The following is a 23,000-nucleotide window of genomic DNA, read 5'->3' as shown; positions in this document are numbered from 1 at the left end:
GGGGCAAGCGGTGGGAAAGAATTGAATGATTTCAGTTCTGGGACACCACGACAAATGAACAGTGGTTGGTGGGAGGGGGGCAGACGGGGGGCAGGTCTTATAAAGTGTGTGACAAGATGTTGATGGCAGCTGGTGGATTAACATCAAAGGTGACTGGTGGGCTAAGTGCTCCTTTAGGAGATAACCCAGAAAGGGGGAGTGGAAGTCTCTAATCATCTGAGCCTGAGCTGGAAGTCAGGAATCTTGGGATTCTGCTGACCAGCTGGCTAGAGCCAAGTTAGAGAGCTTGATTCAGCCATCTGTCCAAAGGGAAAATTGGTCTTAGAATGGTGGAGATGGATGAGACTCATTTCATTCCACTACCTTATTTTTCAGATGAGGAAACTGAGGCCTAGAGAGGTTAAGGGACTAGCTTGAAGTAACACCTCAGAGCCAGGGCTAGAACCTAGATCTTCTTACTCAAGGTCTAGCATGACTTCACTTCCAAAGGGAAGCTTGATCAGCACATCAAAAAACAAAGATTGAGTGAGGAGCTTCAACAAAGTTCGACGTAGGCAAAGTTCTGCCTTCAGTGCTGGACATGCCTTTTATCTCCTCTCTGTCGTGGCTGAGCCTGGAGCCACCTGGAGAGCAAGAGCAATGACTGCCATCATTTAGTAATAATCAAACGACGTGCGAGTCCCCACGCCAGGTGCTTGATGTGTGTATTGCATTTAATCCTCCTCACAGTTTCCTGAGGTGGCCCCTGTTTTAATCCCCATTTTAAAGTGAAAAAATTGAGCCACAGGGAGATTAAATAATTTGCCCTGGGATAACACAGCTAGTAAGTGACAGAGCCAAGCTTTCACCTTGGGCAGCCAGACCGCACGCAGGATCTATGCTTCTGTTTACCCCCCAGACACCCTGGTGCCCCTCTGAGGTTTTGATACGAGACAGGGCAAGGGAGGAGGGTATCTGTTCTAGGTAGCATCTCCCTGAGTCCTCCAAGGTCAAGTCAGTTCAGCTCATCTCCAGGTTCCTGGTGGTAAACCTGAGGCACAGGGAGATCAAGTGATGTTGATGTGTTCTACAGCACAGGCTCTAGGTGGTAAGAATATCCACATATAGTATCTCATTTGTAAGAGAGCACTTCCACATTCGTTACCTTATTTGATTGTCACAGCAGATACTGTTATTTTTATCAGCATCGTTACTGTGATAATTCTCTCTGGTTTATCCATGAGGAAATCCAGACTCAAGTGGTTAAATAAATTGCCCAAAAGCACAAGGCTGATTGGCCCAGAGCCAGAAGAGTTTCGAAGAATACTCTAGTGATCTTCCCCTTTCACTCCTAGGCCACCCTTTTTCCTCCCTTTGTTCTCACCGTAGCTTCTGGCCTGTGCACAGACTTGCTCTCCAGCAGGAGATTCCAGCAACCATCAAAAAGTAGCTTGTTGGCAGAAGAGGACATTTAGGATGAAAGAAGCCAGAAAGCCTTATTGGAGATTATCTGAGCCATCAAATCATTGGGAAATGGTTGAAACCTAGCCATGTATGTTTTTGCCAGCTTATTCCAGAAAAACACAGTATAGATTTTTTAGAATTTTAAGAATTATTTAAGGTATTGTTTTGTTTGCTTTTTACCCACAGCTTTGAATGAAAATAGTAAAAATTGCAAGGTCAGGAACTGGATTTTAGTATCAATCCTGCAACTCACCCACCATGCACCCTTTGGCAAGCCCCATCATGTCTCTGGGCCTCAGTTTCTTCCTCTAAGGTGGTCCTCAAGGTCCTTCATGACCTTGAGGGCAACAATTGGAAAGTTCTGGGGAATCCCTTGAGAAAAGGAGACCCCACTTTGTGCCTCAGGATTGGTGGCAGCCGGAGGGAGTTCCCTTGAGCTGGATACAATTCTTAAGGACTGACAGTATTTCGAGAATGCTGGTTCCTGGAGCTTTATTTAATGAACTGTAGTTTCAAATATAAAGCTCTATTTTATGACCTCTAAAGGCCACCTATAAGAAAATTGCCACATGTGTATGAAGCTTCACATGGTTCTTTACTGAATATACAAATCAGGTTTGTCAGGAATACATTGGCATTTGTATATGCCACCCATGAATCAATCCAGCCTCAGCTTAAATGTGCCAATAAGCCAAGCCTGAGGAGGGGAGAGCTGGTGATTCAGTAACTCTGATTTTCAGCCCGGCCCAGGCCTGGTGCTTACTGGAGAGGATGGCATTCGGAAAGGCCTCCACAGCCAGGAGAAATGCCCTCCGTACTGTGTGTGAAGGACTCCTTGACCAGCCACATGACCCTGGATAAGTCTTTTCCCTTGCCTGGGTCTTGGTGTTTTCACCTGTCCAATGGAAGAAACAACCTCAAATGTCACTTCAAGTTCTAACAGCTGACTCTGCGAATATCACCTTCAAGCCAAAATACCGACTTTCCCACGGTACAGCAGAATACTAAGGAAATGGCCATGTGCCATCAGTTGACTGCCCCACATAAATACCGTTTTTCCTGGTAAACAGAAAGCTGTGTTCAAAAGGGCATGGCTATGTAAATTCTGAATCAGCTAATGTGCACTGGAAACTGTCCATTCCAAGCACATGCATCATCTCACTGAGTCCTCCTAGCAGTTCTGGGAAGTTAGTCTTATCACTAAGATGACTGAGACTCAGAGGGAGGGAGAGAGTGCCCTGCACTGCACAGCTGACAAGTGGCAGGATTGGAGTCACATCTCAGGGCTTGTGCCCTATCCCTGAGAAACAACCATGATGGTGTTAAGGTTGCTTAATGAATAAGACATATGGGCAGAGACACATAGGAAAAGACTGCAGAGCTGGGTAGGACCAGAGAGACCACCATTCAGCAAGTGAGGGGCATCAGGCCCCATGTCAGGCTATCAGCATCCCAGTAGTTAAACACTGGGTCAAGATAACTAGAGATAGAAAAGTAACCCCAAGACAAAATCACAATCATGTTGCCATATGTAAACTAGTAGCAAACCTGATAATTCTCTGTTTCCAGATGCAGATCCCAGGGCCGAGTATACAGTTGAATAAACTCTCTCGTGGGCCCCTGATGGCCAAAGAAAACTTGCCCATCCCACTATCAGTTCCCTTAACTGTAACCCTCAGCCCTACCCAAGAAACACAAAGTATACCCCAGAAGATGTCAGGAAACATAGACACGAACATTGAGCCCCAGATTTTAATGCATCTGTAGGCTTGGCTTCCTGAGTCATGCCTACGGGAATTAAGACTTGGATCTTATGGAAGTATACACTGACTCAGTCCTCATCTAGGGTATCCCAAGTCCGACTTTGTGAAGGTGGGATCAGGGCCTTTAAGGACAGCTCAGATGCTTTGGCTTCTGTCCTGCCTCCAGCGTGGCCCTGCCTGTCCCTGCATGGGCCCAGTTCCTGTCCTCCCTCACTGCAGGTCTGACTCCTGTTGGTGTCTGTGGCTCTAAATGAGGGGAGGTCTTTCTGCTACCTTTTCAGTTCATAATTCCATTTATGAGATACTGACATCAAGGCCTTGTGGTCCCATGGAGGAAGCAGGTCAGTGGAAGCCCAAACAGTCACTTCCTGTCTGAGTAACTTCAGATGTGACTTCATTTCTCTAAGCCCCAGTGTTGTCCTCTGTCAAATGGGGATAAGAGTCCTGCCTACTTCATAGGGATTCAATAAGATAATGATGTAGGGTGCCTGGCATACTGTCTGACCATGGTAAGCCCTCAGTAAATGTTATCAATTAAGAAAGTACTTCCCACAGGCCTTCATGGAGTTCCCCCTGTCTGGGCTCCTCTGTAAACATATACCCCGTGCTACCAGAGTTGAGAGCATAAGTCCAACCCCAAGCTTGACTTCTGTAACACGTGTAATAAGAGCCAAAATGAAGGGTGAAGTATCATGGGATTGATAAACATGGCATTCTTCTCTTTTTTTATGACTCTGCTTTTCACTCTGTGTTATTTGCTTCCAGTCCTCGAGCTGGGCTGAGGCTGGGCGACATCAACCAGTGGGCTCCTATGGACCTGCCCAGGCTGGCATCTGCCACCTGTGGTCATCTGGAAACCAGCCAGCCTTGGGAGGCATGTCTTAAAATCTAAAGGAGGCCCCTAATTTGAATTGTCTTAAGGAGACTTAGGAAACTAGTGAGAGGTCTCTAGGTTTACAGGGTTAGGATGAAGGAGGTACAAAGGACCTTGATCTAAGGGATTTTTTTGGGAGCCTGAGGTCAATCTGGATACATAGGAGGGCTGCTGGATTTTCTAAGTCCACCCAAGGGAAGACCCAAGGGTCCAAAGTACACCACGTCTCCCTGTTACCCTTCTGTGGTGTTATGGACAGTGCCTGAAACTTCCATGCAATCTCCTTCTTGTAGCGCAGACTGGGAAGATCCCCATCTCTGCCCAAGTGGCCAAGGCTCGCTTCCTAGGCACAGGTGTTGGGCAAGATTGCTTTGGTAGTTTCACACATTCCCAGAGGCTAGATTTCCACCTTCAGATTCAGTGTCAAAGTGTTTGGTCACTGCCAACTCACCATGGCCAAGGGAACTGTATCACTCTGGGCAGGGCCACCACAGGGTTCTTCTGATGGGTTACTGTGCCATTCTTCTGAAGGGCTGTGTTTTATACTAGAACAATTCCTTGAAGCCAACTGTTAATTCAGTTTTTGAAATATGATTCATATCCTGGAAGATTTCAGAATATGGGTACAGACTGATAAAAATGCATGAATACCCACACACACACACACACACACACACACACACTCACCCTCGCACAGTCATCTGTAAAACTTGCCTGAACCTTCCTTCTTAATTCTTTGACGATCTTGAGGCAAACTGAGACCCCATGGAGCGTGATGCACATTCCACCTCCTTCCCTGGGGAACCTGCTTTAGGGATGACAGCAGGCCCTCATTTAGAGGCAGGCAGGGTGAGGGGACCAACGGTCTGTAGGTTTGGTTGTGTTGGCCAAAGATGAGCTCTATAGAATCACTGACCTTCAGAGATGGAGGGCACCGTAGAGGGGGTATGCTTCATCTCTTTCATTTTCAAATGCAGAAAGCCAGACACAGAAATAGGAATGGACGTGCTGAGGCCCCTCAGCTACTGTGTGCAGGACTGAGCCTGGAACTATCCTCACTGCTCTACCAAGACCTTTCCCTTCACAGCACTTGACACTCCTCTCAGCAGGCCAACTATTTCCAGAAGATTCCATTACTTTATCTTTCTTCCATGATGGAAGTGACTAGAAAGTGGGGAGCAGTGATTTCAACTATGTGTTTAGCAGGTTCTGGAAAGTTAGATTCTCCTGGTTTCAAACAGGTATGTAAAAAGGAAGGTCGAAATCTCTGGATTCTTCTGAAGGTCAGTCACTTTGTAAAATGGACCTGACACAGAGGAAATATAGATCTGTCTCCTTAGGGTAGTACAGAAGCCTTTACAGGTATGAAAAGGTTGCAGACTTAGTATCTAATAATAACCGAAATATAGCACTTCATAGGTTTCTCATATATAATTTAATCTGTTGGCCCTGGATTAAAATTCTGAAGCTGTGGAGGTGTGATGAATAACATCTAGATCTTCAGCATTAACCAGCCCTGGGTCACATTCTGGCTCTGCCGTAGGGTAGTCCTTTGGTCTTTGTACAAGTAGAGTAAACTTTCTGAGCCTCAGTTTCCTCAGCTTTAAATAGAAGACACAATTCCCTTCTCAGTTTTGTTCAGCAGATTAAATACAGTGATATAAGAAACTCCTTAGCACGGTCCCTGGCAGACAGCCGGGGTCAGTGAATGTGATTTCCCGCCCCTCTCCTTGGGCATGGACCTGTTCAACCATTGGGTTGCTTAAGGCTGAACACCTCACGGAAACCCTTAGCCCCTCTGAGTCCTGCCTGTAGGAGAGACTCTACAGCACCCACCACAAAGGGGCGGAGTCAGAGGAAGGCTAAAGAGAGAGATCCAAGAAGCACCCTAGGTCTAGAAACTCAGAAAAGGCCTAAGGAAAATGAGGCTTAACCTGGTGTTTTTAGAGAAGACAAATCCCAGGTATTATTGCTCGAAAGGCACAGAGGCTAGCAAAGGAGAGAGAAACCTGTGTAGAAATTTTATAAGAAATTAAATCAGAATATAGAAAAGCCCAATCTGATTTCACCCAAAATGAGCAATAACGTTAACTCCATTCCTATTTAAAGCCAGAGTACATCTTTGACAGCTAAAGAGAAGCTGCCCCAGGGCAAGAATTTCAAAATGAACCCATTTGATAACAGGAGTATCTGCCTAGCTTGTTTTACTAGGCAGGGTCTGACCCAAACACAGCTGATTATCAGACTCTCCAGAGTTCAAAGATCCAAGGATTGATGGCACTTGAGACTGGGGTCGTATATTCTGTTGTCCTTCTGTCTAATATGCACACAGAGCGCATTTGCCAAGCAGTGTCTGAGCTGGCATGCCACACTTCTGTCCCAAATAGAAATAGGATGACTTTAATTGGAGAAGAAAAGTCAAGATGGAGGATGGGCCTCAGAAGTTGAAGCTTTGGGAAAGGTACCAGTAATTGTTGATGTGGGATGGAGGTGGCCAGTAGCTTTCTCTCCCACCTTCTGACTTGATCATTCACTAATGTGGTTGGGTCTTGTTAATCATACCCAGAGGAGCCAGGTTTAATGGCTACACCTTTCATTATAAGAATAATTTTTGTGCTACAAAGTACAAAATGTTGGATCGGTTTTCTTCTCCTTGCATTCTGCTATCAAACCAGGTTCCTGGCAAGCAAGTCTTGGAGATTAAGATAGCCTACAATTCATGGACACCAACTCGTAGCAGCAGCTCAGCCCCCAGAGGCAGGTAGAAGTTCTTCAAGGCTGATAAAATATGTAGGCAGCAAGTGGCCTGTCAACTCAAACAAGGCTAGCTCTGCCTGTTTCAGCTTGACATTATAAAGGTGAATTGTCTGAATCGTGAAAGGGCGAGTGGTATTAACCTTAGGACCAGAAGGATGGCAGCTCCTGGAGAGCAGCTGGTACATAAATCTCTGCTGGTTGAGAAGTTAGATACTTTAATAGAAGGGTAATTGAAGGATTTTTTTCTTCCCCCCCCTAAACTTAGATCATTTGGCCAATGTCAGTGGGCATTATTTTGCTCCCACTCCAGGGCAGGGCCATCTTCTATGGTGTAACTAAAGGGCATTCCAGTGACTGGCTACCTGCACTAGTCTTGGCCCTACTTCTCCTCTGCCTCCTGAAATTCCCAACAGGAGACTCATCTTGGAGATCAAGGTAGCAGTAGCTCCAGAAGCAGCTGTTAAAATGCACAATGATAATTGGGAGTTAGTAGTCATTAGCACCACCGCACAGATTGATTTATCAAATTAGTTATAACCCTTCTGAGAGCAAGGACTTTGGAATCTTAAAAAAGTCAAATCAGCAGGAATAAAGACGCAGAGGTAGAAAATGGACTTGAGGACACGGGGAGGGGGAAGGGTAAGCTGGGATGAAGTGAGAGAGTAGCATTGACATATATACACTACCAAATGTAAAATAGATAGCTAGTGGGAAGCAGCCGCATAGCACAGGGAGGTCAGCTCGGTGCTCTGTGACCACCTAGAGGGGTGGGATAGGGAGGGGATATGGGGATATACATATAGCTGATTCACTTTGTTATACAGCAGAAACTAACACAACATTGTAAAGTAATTATACTCCAATAAAGATGTTAAAAAAAAAAAAGTCGAATCAGGAAGGAGCTTTAGAAGACATCTAGTGTGGGTCTCATTCTGTATTTGATGAATTTAAGGCCCAGAGAGGTTAAGTGGCTTATTCAAGGTAACCAGCAAATCAATGGCAGAGTTGGAGCTGGAACCCAGGTTTCACTGGGTACTTGTTTCTAGAATCATCAAGTCTAAACCTCTTATTTACGGATGAGGGCACCAAGTTCCATATGTGAGAAGAGACTGGCCAAGCCTGGATATCAATCAAATTCCCCATATTCCCATCCAGTGGTCTTTATATGAAATTTTCCCTTTCTTCACATCCCCAGGGCTAAAGGGAGATGATGAAGTAAAGGGTGGATGACTGATTTGGTTTTTGGCACATATTCTATTGATCCATCAGTGAGAATTGAGGCCTTCTAGGTACAAAGTATTTCAGCCACTTTGGGTAATAAACAACAAGCAAGGCAAGGGAAAGAGAAGGTAAGTGTATCCAGAAGTAGGGCAGACGTGGAATGATTGGACACAAGGATGATTCATGCAGAGAAGCCCAGAAAGCGATCACACAGAGTCCCAGGACACAGCCTCTTTCTGCCTCTTCTCTCTCTCCTTACCCAGTGACCTTCCCATTCCCTCCCCAAGAGAGAATAAACTCATTAGCTATCACATCCTTGGCTCTCCTCTCTGGAGGGTGATTGAAGAATAGAGGATAGGGCTGTCAAACAGGGTTGTGAGTAGCTTAAGTTCCCTTTGGCCTTCTCTTCTCAGTTAGGATCCTGATGAGGATTTTTCCTGAGCGTCAACTGTGGACCAGACTCATGTGTACAGATAATGAATTATACTACTAGTTCTTACAGCAATCTCCAGAGGTAGAAATTATCATCCCCAGTGTACAAGTGAGGAAATTTCAGGCCAGAGAGGTTAATTTTCTTGCCTGACTTAGATTCAGACCCATCTGGTTGCAAAGCCAGGCTCTGCCCACTTGACCTCAGGCCCTCTCCATGTCACCAGGTAACCTTACAAGATGCAAAACTTTTCATGGTCCGACTTGTTTAGATCTTTTTTTACCTGCCTTCTGTGAAGATACCTCCCATAATCTGAGTTATATAAAGAACACTTTTTTTCTCTTGTAGTCTCCTTTTCATACACATGGAGCTCAGCCACCTGTGGAATTGACAGCCTGCCATACCTCGTTAGGGTGAAGGTTGTGGGTGAGATGGAGGCCAACTTGATGGAGTGGAGGAGTGGGGCTGGAAGGTCACATTTGGGAGACAGTTTGCTCCACTGACCATTGGCTGTCCTTGCAGGTCTGGAGTGCAGCTTTGACTTCCCCTGTGAGCTGGAGTATTCCCCTCCACTGCACAACCTTGGGAACCAGAGCTGGTCCTGGCGCCGTGTCCCTCCCGAGGAGGCTTCCCAGATGGACCTGTTGGATGGGCCCGAAGAGGAGCATGCCAAGGAGATGCCCAGAGGTAAGGGTAGAGGCCACTGCAAAGCGTCCCAGATGGGCCAGGATGCGGCTGGGATGTCTCTTTCTGTTTGAAATTTTGAGGCTTCTCCACCCCTGTTCCATCCTGTTTACTTTGAAACCTGTTTGTAACATCTGTGCCTCTTCATGTCTTCTTGGGCTATACAAGGAAGAGGAGGTTGCAAGTCCAATTTCAGGATCAATCCAACCCTTTACGCTCTTATTAATGAAAGAAAATAGGATTTCATAGCTCTCTTTCATGCAGATTTCCCAATGTAAGATATAGAAGAAAATGTTAATCTGTTTGTTCATTTGGAACGGGGTTGCCAGTTAAAACACAGGACACTCAGTTAACTTTGGGCTTCCAGTGAATAACAAATGATTTTTTTAGTATAAGTATGTCTCATGCAATAGTTGGGACATACTTATACTTAAAATTATTCAAATTATACTAAAAAATTCAAATGTAATTGAGTGTTGTACATTTTTATTTGCTAAATCTGGCAATCCTAATTTGAAGGTGTTGTATAACTGAGTTAAATGTTAGTTTCAAAGCCATTAATGAATATTTAGACTGCATATTAGTTCTGCAAGGTGCTTCCAGTAGTTCTTTGCTGTTTATGAACATCCTCTTCTAAATTATCAGGACTGGAAAAGGTAGGCTGAGGGTAAGTAGTGGGTGCTTGTTAAATATTTGCTGAGTTTTTCGAGAGAGATGTGGAGGCACTAAGCCCTAGCACTGCCTCAGGTCTCTTTAAGGCAAATCTTAGAGCTCCCAATTCCTTGGACTCAGAAAACTTTACTGACCCAGAATAGACCACCTATATTTCTAACTTTCAGGAAGAAATGATAACTGACATAGTACTGGACTTACTGGACATTCAGAGTAGTATTTTCAGTTTGCAAAGCCCTTCCAACTGCACTGTCTCATTGGATTCCAATTTTGTGAGGGAGTTAGGACAGATGGGGAAGCTAGGGCTCAGAGAGGGGAAGCAACTTGCTAAAGATCAGCTTATACATGTGGGTCCAGGTCTAGATGTCTGCCGTGTTGAGTCATAGACCAGAATACTTTTCACCATATCATGTTTCTGTCTTTGTAGCGAAAGCTGTGGTGACAGCTTGCTGTGGGCCCAGTTCTTAGGGGTGATTATCTCAGGCAGATGCTCTTGGGAAACTAACAGGGACAGGGCTCAGGTACGCTCATGGGAGACTAATAACTAGTAACTAATGCTCCCAGGCTTCTACATCAGCCTTGAGCCCTGAACTATGAGGCACCTTTCTTTTCTACACACTCTCCCAGGCTGACCTTTTCTATTTTTATGACTCTCTCGAAATTTCTTGACTTTGATACATATTTTAAGCTGCTTTCATCTGGATACTGTTGTGTAACGTAGGGTGTGTATGGTGTAGGTGTGTGCTCTTAACCAATAATGCATCCGAATATTCTGGAGAACTTATAAAAAAAATACTTCCTAAGCGCTATAGCCTAATTCTGATTCAGTAGATCTGAGATAGAGCCTAGAAATCTGTAGATTTAAAAATTTTACTATAAAAGCTAGCATGTGCAAAAAAGTAGATATAACATATATGCAAGGATTAAGATTACAATAAAATCAGTACTTGTGTTCTCATCACCAAGTGTAAGAATTTGAATGTTGTCAGTCCCTTTACAATCTCTTCTGTCCCCCACCCGGATCAAAAATCTCTCCCTTTCCCCAGAGGTAAATATTATCCTGCACTTTGTGTTAATCATTCATTTGCTTTCTTTGTGGCCTTACCACTTATGTATATAGCCTCAAACAACATATAGATTAGATTTGCAACGTGTTATATAAATGGAATAATGTTTTGTTCTGTGATTTACTCATTTTGACGCATGTAGCTGTGGTTCATTTGGTTTGAATCCATTGCAGAAAAATACCACAATTTCTCTCTTCCACTGTCATTAGATATTTGGTTGTTTCCAGGCTTTTGCTATTACCAACAACTCTACTGTCAGCATTTTTGTGCATGCCTGTTGGTGCGTATGCACGTCCAAGAGTTTCTCTAGAGCGTAGAACTTGGAGTGGAATTTCTGGTCACAAGGTACAGCTTCCATTTCAATAGATAATCCAATGTATTTTCCAAAGTGGTGGCACCAAGTTATACTCCCTCTAGTGATGTATTAGTACATCCGGGATTCTATATCCTCACCAGTACCCGGTATTGCCAGACTTTGTCATTTTTGTTCATCTGGTGGATGGAATACAGTATGTCATTGCAGCTTTGATTTCTATGGACTCTGTTTTATTTTATGGTTGTGTAAGTTTCTCAGGTGATTCTGAGGTTACTGTACTATTGGTGTGGACCCTTTTTCAGGCATACTCCCATTCAGCCACCCTTAGGGATGTCTCTGGATCCCAATTCCTAACCTCTAGAAACAGTCCTGGCAGTACATGCATTTTTGGTCATTGTACGGTTTTTTATCTGATAACTATTGAATTGTGATTGCAGTTCAGTGAGATCAGGAGAGAGGGGACAGTGGCAACTGTCCACAGATGTTGTGGTGTCAGACTTTATAACTTTGAAGATCAGTGCTTTTTAACTTTTTAAACAATTTTTAAAACAGTGCCAATAGATTATGTATTGCCACTCTCTGACCGGTTTCTCCTCCTCCATCCTCGATCTTATGATCTTTAGCATCTGCCTGATACTCCCTGCACTGTGAGAAAAAAAAAGGAAGGAGAGGAGGGAAGAAAGAAATACTTCTCGGTGGTCCTGACTGTGGAAATATATTGAGGCCTTTATGTTTCTATAAAGCTGAGTCCCAAGGGCCAGAGCATGCATTGAATGTGAACCATTTCCCATTAGATGAATCAGCCAGGATTCGAATCTCCACTTTTTAGTAAGTATTGCCAACTTCCATCTCTCTGAAAAAATCACCGCTCTTCCTAGCGTGGTAGAATCTCACATCACTGAAGATGATGATGGGAAACAACCATGACAAAGCCGCTGTGGATATACCAGTTCATTTTATCAAGTTCTTTAGTGAACAAACACATCCAAACATAACTTGGGGGAATCTCACCATTATCAGATACTTGTGTTTATTTTATTGGGGTCTAATGGAGGGATCTATATTCCACAGCCTTGGTCAGTCTTAGAAGCAAGAGACTATCCTCCCAACTTTTGTAGCGATGCTTCTGGAAGGTCACTGAGAGGTGTTCAGAATTTCCAGTAATGGACCACTCATTGATTTTTGAGTCAACTGATTACATCGCTATCTGTTTGTTCCCTGAAGTAGGGTTGCTCCTCATGAAGCAGGCTGATGTATTGTAATGTCCCTTGACCTTCAGGGAAAGAGGTGAAGGTGAGGGGAGAGAAAATGACATGCCCAATCCAGACGGCGGCAAAGCAAGGACCTAACTCTCAACTCTTTAGAATCTCACTTTCTCTGTCATTTCGGCAGAAATAATACCATTGGTGGAGATAAAAAGGAAGTGATGGAGTGCCCTTTAGGGCACTGTAGTCAATAGAGTTTTTTTTTTTTCTTGCTTGTTTTTTAAACTCAACATTTATTGGTTGGATGGTATTTAGACTCTATTACAATATTTCTTGTCAGGGGGTATAGAAGAGCCAGAGAAAGGCAGCGAGATAATACCAATCACATATAATGAACTGTAGGAGTATAAATTCTGAATGAATTTAATTTATGGCCCCTGTAGCTGAGAATAATAAGGGAGAAACCAATTCAGAGCAGCAAGACAATGAAAAGTGATGATCTTGATAGAACACAATATTATAGATTAATAAAATCTTGAGGAATCATCAGGTGGAGGCATTCTGTGACTTTTTAAGAAGTGTCAGGGGCATGTTTAATGTCTACTACTTCTGGAATTAGCGAGATAAGATTTTGATCTCTAGCTAAGCTCTAGCTTTTTTTAAACATCTTTATTGGAGTATAATTGCTTTACAATGGTGTGTTAGTTCCTGCTTTATAACAGAGTGAATCAGCTATATATATATATATCCCCATATCTCTTCCTTCTTGCATCTCCCTCCCACCCTCCCTGCCACCCCTCTAGGTGTTCACAAAGCACCGAGCTGATCTCCCTGAGCTATGCGGCTGCTTCTCACTAGCTATCTATTTTACATTTGGTAGTATATATAACTCCATGACACGCTCTCACTTAATCACAGCTTACCCTTCCCCCACCCCATGACCTCAAGTCCATTCTCTACGTCTGCGTCTTTATTCCTGTCCTGCCCCTAGGTTCTTCAGAACCATTTTTTTTTTTTTTTTTTAGATTCCATATATATGTGTAAGCATACAGTATTTGTTTTTCTCTTTCTGAATTACTTCACTCTGTATGACAGACCCTAGGTCCATCCACCTCACGACAAATACATTTCGTTTCTTTTTATGGCTGAGTAATATTCCATTGTATATATGTGCCACATCTTCTTTATCCATTCATCTGTCGATGGACACTTAGGTTGCTTCCACTTGTCCTGCTATTGTAAATAGAGCTGCAGGTGGACATTGTGGTACATGACTCTTTCTGAATTCTGGCTTGCTCAGGGTATATGCCCAGTAGTGGGATTGCTGGGTCGTATGGTAGATCTAGTTTTAGTTCTTTAAGGAACCTCCATACTGTTCTCCATAGTGGCTGTATCAATTTATATTCCCACCAACAGAGCAAGAGGGTTCCCTTTTCTCCACACCCGCTCCAGCATTTATTGTTTGTAGATTTTTTTTAAGATGGCCATTCTTACCTGTGTTAGGTGATACCTCATTGTGCTCTTGATCTTCATTTCTCTAATGATTAGTGATGTTGAGCATCCTTTCATGTGTTTGTTGGCAGTCTGTATATCTTCTTTGGAGAAATGTCTATTTAGGTCTTCTGCCCATTCTTGGATTGGGTTGTTTGTTTTTTTGATATTGAGCTGCATGAGCTGCTTGTAAATTTTGGAGATTAATGCTTTCTCAGTTGCTTCATTTGCAAATATTTTCTCCCATTCTAAGTGTTCTGTTTTTGTCTTCTTTATGGTTTCCCTTGCTGTGAAAAGCTTTTAAGTTTCATTGGTTCCCATTTGATTATTTTTGTTTTTATTTTCATTTATCTAGGACGTGGGTCAGAAAGGGTCTTGCTGTGAATTAGGTCATAGAGTGTTCTGCCTATGTTTTCCTCTAAGAGTTTTATAGTGTCTGGCCTTACATTTAGGTTTTTAATCCATTTTGAGTTTATTTTTGTGTATGGTGTTAGGAAGTGTTCTAATTTCATTCTTTTACATGTAGCTGTCCAGTTTCCCTAGCATCACTTATTGAAGAGGCTGTCTTTTATCTATTGTATATTCTTGCCTCCTTTATCAAAGATAAGGTGACCATATGTGCGTGGGTTTATCTCTGGGCTTTCTATCCTGTTCCATTGATCTATATTTCTGTTTTTGTGCCAGTACCATACTGTCTTGATTACTGCAGCTTTTTAGTATAGTCTGAAGTCAGGGAGCCTGATTCCTCCAGCTCCATTTTTCTTTCTCAAGATTGCTTTGGCTCTTTGGGGTCTTTTGTGTTTCTGTACAAATTGTGAGTTTTTTTGTTCTAGTTCTGTGAAAAATGCCAGTGGTAATTTGATAGGGATTGCATTGAATCTGTAGATTGCTTTAGGTAGTATAGTGATTTTCACAATGTTGATTCTTCCAATCCAAGGACATGGTATATCTCTCCATCTGCTTGTATCATCTTTAATTTCTTTCATCAGTGTCTTATAGTTTTCTGCCTACAGGTCTTTTGTCTCCTTAGGTAGGTTTATTCCTAAGTATTTTTATTCTTTTTGTTGCAATGGTAACTGGGAGTGTTTCCTTAATTTCTCTTTCAGATTTTTCATCATTAGTGTATAGGAATGCCAGAGATTTCTGTGCATTAATTTTGTATCCTGCTACTTTACCCGATTCATTGATTAGCTCTAGTAGTTTTCTGATGGCGTCTTTAGGATTCTCTATATATAGTATCATGTCATCTGCAAATAGTGACAGCTTGACTTCTTCCTTTCTGGTTTGGATTCCTTTTATTTCTTTTTCTTCTCTGATTGCTGTGGCTGAAACTTCCAAAACTACGTTGAATAATAGCAGTGAGAGTGCGCAACCTTGTCTTATTCCTGATCTTAGTGGAAATGTTTTCAGTTGTTCACCATTGAGAATGATGTTGACTGTGGATTTGTCATATATGGCCTTGTCATGTATGGCCTTTTTTATGTTGAGGAACGTTCCCTCTATGCCTACGTTATCAAGGGTTTTTATCATACATGGGTGTTGAATTTTGTCAAAAGCTTTTTCTGCATCTATTGCGATGATCATATGGTTTTTATTCTTCAGTTTGTTAATATGGTGTATCACATTGATTGATTTGCACATATTGAAGAATCCTTGCATTCCTGGGATAAACCTCACTTGCTCATGGTGTATGATCCTTTTAATGTGCTTTTGGATTCTGTTTGCTAGTATTTTGCTGAGGATTTTTGCATCTATGTTCATCAGTGATATTGGTCTGTAGTTTTCTTTCTTTGTGACATCTTTGTCTGGTTTTGGTATCAGGGTGATGGTGGCCTCGTAGAATGAGTTTCGGAGTGTTCCTCCCTCTGCTATATTTTGGAAGAGTTTGAGAAGGGTAGGTGTTAGTTAGCTCTTCTCTAAATGTTTGATAGAATTGGCCTATGAAGCTATCTGTTCCTGGGCTTTTGTTTGTTGTAAGATTTTTAATCACAGTCTCAATTTCAGTGCTTGTGATTGGTCTGTTTATATTTTCTATTTCTTCCTGGTTCAGTCTCAGAAGGTTGTGCTTTTCTAAGAATTTGTCCATTTCTTCCAGGTTGTCCATTTTATTGGCATATAGTTGCTTGTAGTAATCTCTCATGATCCTTTGTATTTCTGTGGTGTCAGTTGTTACATCTCCTTTTTCATTTCTAATTCTACTGATTTGAATCTTCTCCCATTTTTTCTTGATGAGTCTGGCTAATGGTTTATCAATTTTGTTTATCTTCTGAAAGAACCAGCTTTTAGTTTTATTGATCTTTGCTATTCTTCCCTTCATTTCTTTTTCATTTATTTCTGATCTGATCTCTATGATTTCTTTCCTTCCGCTAACTTTGGGGGTTTTTTTTTGTTCTTCTTTCTCTAATTGCTTTAGGTGTAAGGTTAGGTTGTTTATTTGAGATGTTTCTAGTTTCTTGAGGTAGGATTGTATTGCTATAAACGTCCCTCTTAGAACTGCTTTTGCTGCATCCCCTTGGTTTTGGGTCGTTGTGTTTTCATTGTCATTTGTTTCTAGGTATTTTTTTTGGTTTGTTTGCTTCTAGGTATTTTTTGATTTCCTCTTTGATTTCTTCAGTGATCTCTTGGTTATTTAGCAGTGTACTGTGTAGCCTCCATGTTTTTGTATTTTTTACCAATCTTTTTCCTGTAATTGATATCTAGTCTCATAGTGTTGTGGTCGGAAAAGATACTTGATATGATTTCAATTTTCTTAAATTTACCAAGGGTTGATTTGTGACCCAAGATATGCTCTATCCTGGAGAATGTTCCATGAGCACTTGAGAAGAAAGTGTATTCTGTTGTTTTTGGATGGAATGTCCTATAAAGATCAATTAAGTCCATCTTGTTTAATGTATCACTTAAAGCTGTGTTTCCTTATTTATTTTCATTTTGGATGATCTGTCCATTGGTGAAAGTGGGATGGTAAAGTCCCCTACTATGATTGTGTTACTGTTGATTTTGCCTTTTATGTCTGTTAGCATTTGCCTTATGTATTGAGATGCTCCTATGTTGGGTACATAAATATTTACAATTGTTATATCTTCTTCTTGGATTGATCCTTTGATCATTATGTAGTGTCCCTCCTTATCTCTTGTAATGGTCTTTATTTTAAAGTCTCTAAGACTGTCCTCAATTCTTTTCATTTCTTTTTCTTTATTCTGCTCTGCAGTAGTTATTTCCACTATTTTATCTTCCAGGTCATTTTGCTTAACTTACTGTGTTTGGTTTCTCCTTTTCACAGGCTGCAGGTTCATAGTTCCTTTGTTTTCAGTGTCTGCCCCCAGTGGCTAAGGTTGGTTCAGTGGGTTGTGCAGGCTTCCTGGTGGAGGGGACTGTGTTCTGACAGATGAGGCTGGATGTTGTCTTTCTAGTGGGCAGGACCTCATCCAGTGGTGTGTTTTAGGGTGTCTGTGACCTCATTATGATTTTAGGCAGCCAGTCTTAAGCTCTAGCTTTAAAATGGACAACAGATTAGCAGTTCCTCCCCAAAACTCCTCCCCGACCCCTCGCTCATATGCATACACAGGAAGAATGGGAGTAGACTCAGCTGGGAGTCTACAGTCTTCCTGTATCAACTCAATTCTCTTCCAGGGAAGTGATTCTCAAGTTTCTGCTTTCTTTTGTTTTGTTTTTAGTGGAGGGCCTGGATGGAACTCTGCTACTGAGATTTTCCTGTTTATCTAAGTAGCTTAGTTTTCAAAAAGTTGAGAAATACTGTTCTGGAGCTCAGAAATGACTAGCGAAGCTGCCACAGATGACGAGGTACTGCAGTGCCAGAGTGGGGTCATTTAGCCTTTTGGTCCACTCCTGTTGTACCCTTCTGTGTTAGATTCTAGTAGTTGCTGCAACAAATGAACACAAACTGGGTGGCTTAAAACAACAGAAATTGTGCTTCCCTGGTGGCACAGTGGTTAAGAATCCATCTGCCAATGCAGGGGACACGGGTTTGATACCTGGTCCAGGAAGATCCCACATGCCGTGGAGCAACTAAGCCCATGTGCCACAACTACTGAGCCTGCACTCTAGAGCCCGTGAGGCACAACTACTGAGCCTGTGTGCCACAACTACTGAAGCCCACATGCCTAGAGCCCATACTCCACAACAAGATAAACCACGGCAATGAGTAGCCTGCACACCACAATGAAGAGTAGCCCCCACTTGCCACAACCAGAGAAAAGCCCATGTGCAGCAACAAAGACCCAACACAGCCAAAAATAAAATAAATAAAATAAAATAAATAAAGTTATTAAAAAAAACAACAGAAATGAATGTTTTCCAGTTCTGGAAGCCAGCAGTCTGAAATCAAAATGTTGGTATGTTTGGTACCTTCTGGAGGTTCTGCAGGAAGATCCATTCCATACCTCTTCCCTAGCTTCTGGTGGTCAGTAATTGCTCCCCTCACTTTGTCTGTATAATCAGTCTTTAGCAAAGACCTCTGGTTTTAGAAGGATGTTGAAGCTGGGAGAGCAGTCAGGAGAGATAGGCAAACTGGAATAGAAGAAACATGTAATTGGAAACACACACACACACACACACACTCCAGGACAGTACAATGTTCCTTTCTTTTCACTTATATCAAATGGGGTGATCCAAACTGGGACTGTCTATCTATGTCGAGTGTTCCCCTGAAGCTCCCTTCCTATTCTGCTCACCCTGTCTGCTATGAAGTTTCTGGTTTAAGGCAGTGGTCTCTAAACTTTATTTTATCGTATGCCCCATTAGTAAAATATTTCTGAGCACCCCTGCTATGTATGTATTCATCAATTATATGCATATATTTGTTTCTATCTGTATAATACTATTGGTAAAGCTTATTTTGTTTCTTCTTTAAATTAAAATAAATATAATCATGCACACACTTTGGAGACCACCTCAGGACATCTGTCCTCTATAAATGGGATTGGACTTCAGGGTTTGCTAAGGCATGTCACCCAGCCCCAGAGTTATTGATATCTCTGTACCTTTCCAGTCCTTTAAGAAGCCTTCTGGGCAGACTTCCCCCTGTCTATTCGTCTATCATGTCCTGAGCTGCGCTGGCTGGGCACTCTCCATCAAGAAGGCCTTGCAGACAGGTTTAGCTCTTGTGGTCTCTCTGAGTTTCAAAGACCATTTAGTCTCTTTTTTCAGAATCTATATGGTTTGAAAAGGAAAGGAATCACTTCTTGTCTAAGTGCTATTAATGTACTAACTGACCATCAAGAATCAAAAGATATTTTTCTCTATAGACTACCTGGCAGGCCTGAGGAACAGGGTTGCAACCAAATATTTTCTATTGGCTTATCTAAAAACGTATCTTGGGGGTGGTGTTTATCATGGTGAAAAACTAGAAATCATTTAAATGCTCAAACAATAAGGATTTAGTTAAATAAAATCTAGTATACCTAAATATTATGCAGCCATTATATTTATGCTATATAAAAATATTTAGTAATATGGGAAAGTATTCAAGGCCTATTATTAGATTTTTTTTAAAAAGGTTAAACAATGTGTGTTATATAACTTGTTTTGTAAAAGAGAAAACTATATGTATATAAGAAAAAGAGTCTTATAAGGAAATATACTAACATAGTAGCAGAAGTTATTTCTAGATGACTCAGTTATCAGTGATTTTTATTCTCTCCTATGTGCTCTTGTTATTTTCCAAATTTGAGTCCATAAGCATGTACTACTTTTATAAAAACATGTCATTATTTTTTTAATATAAGGAGATAAAAAATTCTCATTTGAGGCTATGTATCATTGAATTATTTTAGACTTCTTTGGGAAAAAAAAAAAGAAAGTTAAAACATGTCAACTATTTTCTGCCACAACGACGACCAAAGAATCCAGCTGTACTGGCTTGGGTGAGATAGACAAGCAGATGGACAAGCAGGTTGCGTTCCTGCCTGCCTGAGTAGGTTACAGGGCACCAGCAGTTCACATCTGCGCACAAATCCACAGTACCCCCACCCCACCCTCTCTCTGCTCCGCTTATCCTTGAAGGGTTACGAAGGGTGACCACTTGTGCATAAGGCTCAGGAATGTACCCAGGGGCCAAGTGCAGCATGTAAGCAGGAGTGACATCAGCGTGACCTATTTCTATTCAATCTTTGCCCCTTCAGATGTATCAGGAGGGTTCTGGGTAGTCATGCATTTCATATGAACACAACTTCTCATCATACTAAGGTCACTGGGGCTATTTGTAGCCTCTTATCCCTGCCCCTCTTCTGGAACTCACCATGAGAGGCCATATTAGTTCCCTGGTTCTGCTTACAGAAATGTGTCTGTCATCTCCTGAGCAATCAGGTCACTGGGACTTAGATCTTGACCCCTCAACAAGCGGTGACTTGTGATTGTTTCATACTAATGAGATTCTGGTGCCAACCTGGCAGCTGGACCTTGAGCTCCAGAGAGGGATTTGTCTTAATGAGTTGGCATGTTTTCAGGGTGTCTGGTGAAGTATTTCTTGCCTCCCCATCAGAATGGGCCTCTTCCAGGGTGTTGCCTTTGCCTTCTATAGGAAGCCTTCAGTGGGAAGGGATGGATTATGGTTGTCTGGTGAAGATTGTGCCCTTCCTTAGCTGAATTTAACAACCCTGCCCACAAGGCATGTGGAGTGAGAGAGGAAGACAAGAGTTGGTGGGAAAAGGGACCTGGACTCTTGTCCCAACTTTGCCATAAGTGATGTCACTTTACCTCTCTGGGCTGTAGGTTCCTCATCTGTAAGGTAAAAGTCTTAGACTAGATTGTCACTAAGGATACTTCCTGCTCTGATATAAGACTAGGTGTAGGCATATCCAATACAAAGGATAGCCATATACCTGGCACAAAATTTGTGAGCCAGAGAAATCCCCACCAGCCTCAAGAGATATACCCATTCCCAAAGATTTAGCCATGGGTTCTGGAAGCTGGACACCCTCATGGCTCAAGTCACTCTTCAGACCACAGCATCAAGATGGGGCATTGCCTCTGGAAACCTATATAGCACTCTTGAGGGGAGGAAGAGGAGCTCCTTGAGAGGCTAGCAAGCCTGAGGAATGTTCACAGCATAGTGCTGTGGGCTGGTGTGGCAGATAAAATTAGGGCCACCCAAAGAAGCCCTGATCCCCAGAACCTATGAATATGTTGCCTTACATGGCACAAGGGACTTTGCAGGTGAGATTATCCTGGATTTTCCAGATGAGCCCAATGGAATCACAAGTGTCCTGATAAGTGAAAGAGGGAGGCAGGAGAGCCAGAGTCAGAGAAGATGTGATGATGGACTCAGAGGTCAGAGAGAGACAGAGATTTGAAATCATTTAATTATGTGCTATTTGTATCAATTTTTAAATTCCACTTATTCTTTGAATCGTATATTTCTTCCCTAAATCAACAATTGGTAATCCCCTACTGAATGCATGGCACTGTAAATTAAAATCTAAGTCAAGGGACACCTAAAATCAAGGGGGGGAAACAGTTCCACTTAAAGTGGCAGCACAGCAGCTGCTGGTGTTGAAGATGGAGGAAGAGGCCATGAGAGAAGGAATGCAGGCAACTTCTAGAAGCCAGAAAAAGTAAGAAAATAGATTTGCCCTTGAATCTCATCCAGAAGGAACATAGCCCACCAACTCATTTTAGACTTCTGACCTCCTGAACTGTAAGATAATAAATTTGTATTTTTTTAAGTCACTAAGTTTCTGATAATTCGTAATAGCAGCCATAGGAAACTAATACTGCTGGTCTTGAGGAACTTTGGAGGAAAAGTCATATGCTTTTGAGGCACCATTCTGGAAAGAGCGGGGCTCAGAGGACTGACTGGGCCTTAGAAACACACACATTTCCTTGTAGTTACTGTAGAAGACGTCCTTTGAGTTATTGCTGGGAAGGCAGTCTGTAGACTTCCCCCTGTACAGGGAACAGGGCAAACATCTCTGTGGACCAGAAATGGAACAGAAAGAGCAGCAGCAGGAGCTGAGGCTAGAAGTATGCAGCTGCATCTGGGAGTCTGGCTCCTGTGGGTAAGAAGGACTAAAGACACCCCAGGCTAGTACCTGGAGAGGCTCACTGCTCAAAATGGAGGAGCTGGGGTGAGGCTACCTCCCTGTGGAAGGAAGCTGTGATGCTGCCCAGGACAGTTGCTATGAAACGCCAGTGAGAGGTAGGTGGACGATGCAGTGAAAGTACACATGCAGGGCCAGTGGTGAGTGGCTGCCAGTCAGGCCCTGGGCTCTGTCTCAAGAGAAACGGGAAAGAGCTATAGTCTGCAAAGTGGTTTTCCATCCATGATTACCTTTGATTCTCATAAAACAATGAGACAGGTAGTGTTAGTGTCCCTAATGTATAGGTTGGTAAACTAAGGCTAAATAGTAGGCTTCAAAGAGAGGAAACTCGGTCTTTTTCATTCATTATGATGTCCCAGGAGCCTGGCCCAGTGCCCAGAATAAAATAGACATTCACTAAATATTTCTTTCTTTTTAAAATTTATTTTTATTTTCTTTATTTTTGGCTGTGTTTGGTCTTCGTTGCTGCATGCAGGCTTTCTCTAGTTGTAGCGAGCAGGGACTACTCTTCGTTGCGGTGTGCGGGCTTCTCATTGTGGTGGCTTCTCTTGTTGCAGAGCATGGGCTCTAGGTGCATGGGCTTTGGTAGTTGCAGCACATGAGCTCAGTAGTTGTGGTTCATGGGCTCTAGAGCGCAGGCTCAGTAGTTGTGGCGCACGGGCTTAGTTGCTCCGCAGCATGTGGGATCTTCCTGGACCAGAGCTCAAACATGTGTCGTCTGCATTGGCAGGCAGATTAATCACTGCGTATTTCTTGACCCACAGATGGAAGCTTAGAGAGATGAAGTAAGTTGCTCATCTACAAAGTCTACAAAGCTGGAATGTGGCAGAGCCAGGTCTTGAATTCCAGTCTTTGAATACTGAATTTCATATTTTTTCCATTATATCAAACTCTTCATAAAACACCGTGCTTTCCAGGCTACTCCTATATAAGACTTACTCTCATTAGATGTCTAACAGTATTCAGAAGTTCAGGGCATCGTGCACACACCAGTGATGCTGGGGAGACTCCCTCTGTTCC

At 42.5% G+C, this 23,000-nt stretch overlaps 1 protein-coding gene across 1 annotated transcript in view; it reads left to right on the top strand.

The window, feature by feature from the left end:
* Positions 1–23,000, top strand: part of ALK (ALK receptor tyrosine kinase) — a 742,496-nt gene that overhangs the window by 236,479 nt on the left and 483,017 nt on the right. The window contains exon 4 of the mRNA XM_032653286.1: positions 9,011–9,175. Coding sequence (XP_032509177.1) covers positions 9,011–9,175 — 165 coding nt within the window. The remainder of the gene's footprint in view (positions 1–9,010; positions 9,176–23,000) is intronic.

This window comes from Phocoena sinus, chromosome 13 (assembly GCF_008692025.1).
Source record: "Phocoena sinus isolate mPhoSin1 chromosome 13, mPhoSin1.pri, whole genome shotgun sequence".
Lineage (NCBI taxonomy): Eukaryota > Metazoa > Chordata > Mammalia > Artiodactyla > Phocoenidae > Phocoena > Phocoena sinus.
Note: the sequence above shows the minus strand (reverse complement) of the source record. Positions and strands in the feature narration are given on the sequence as shown.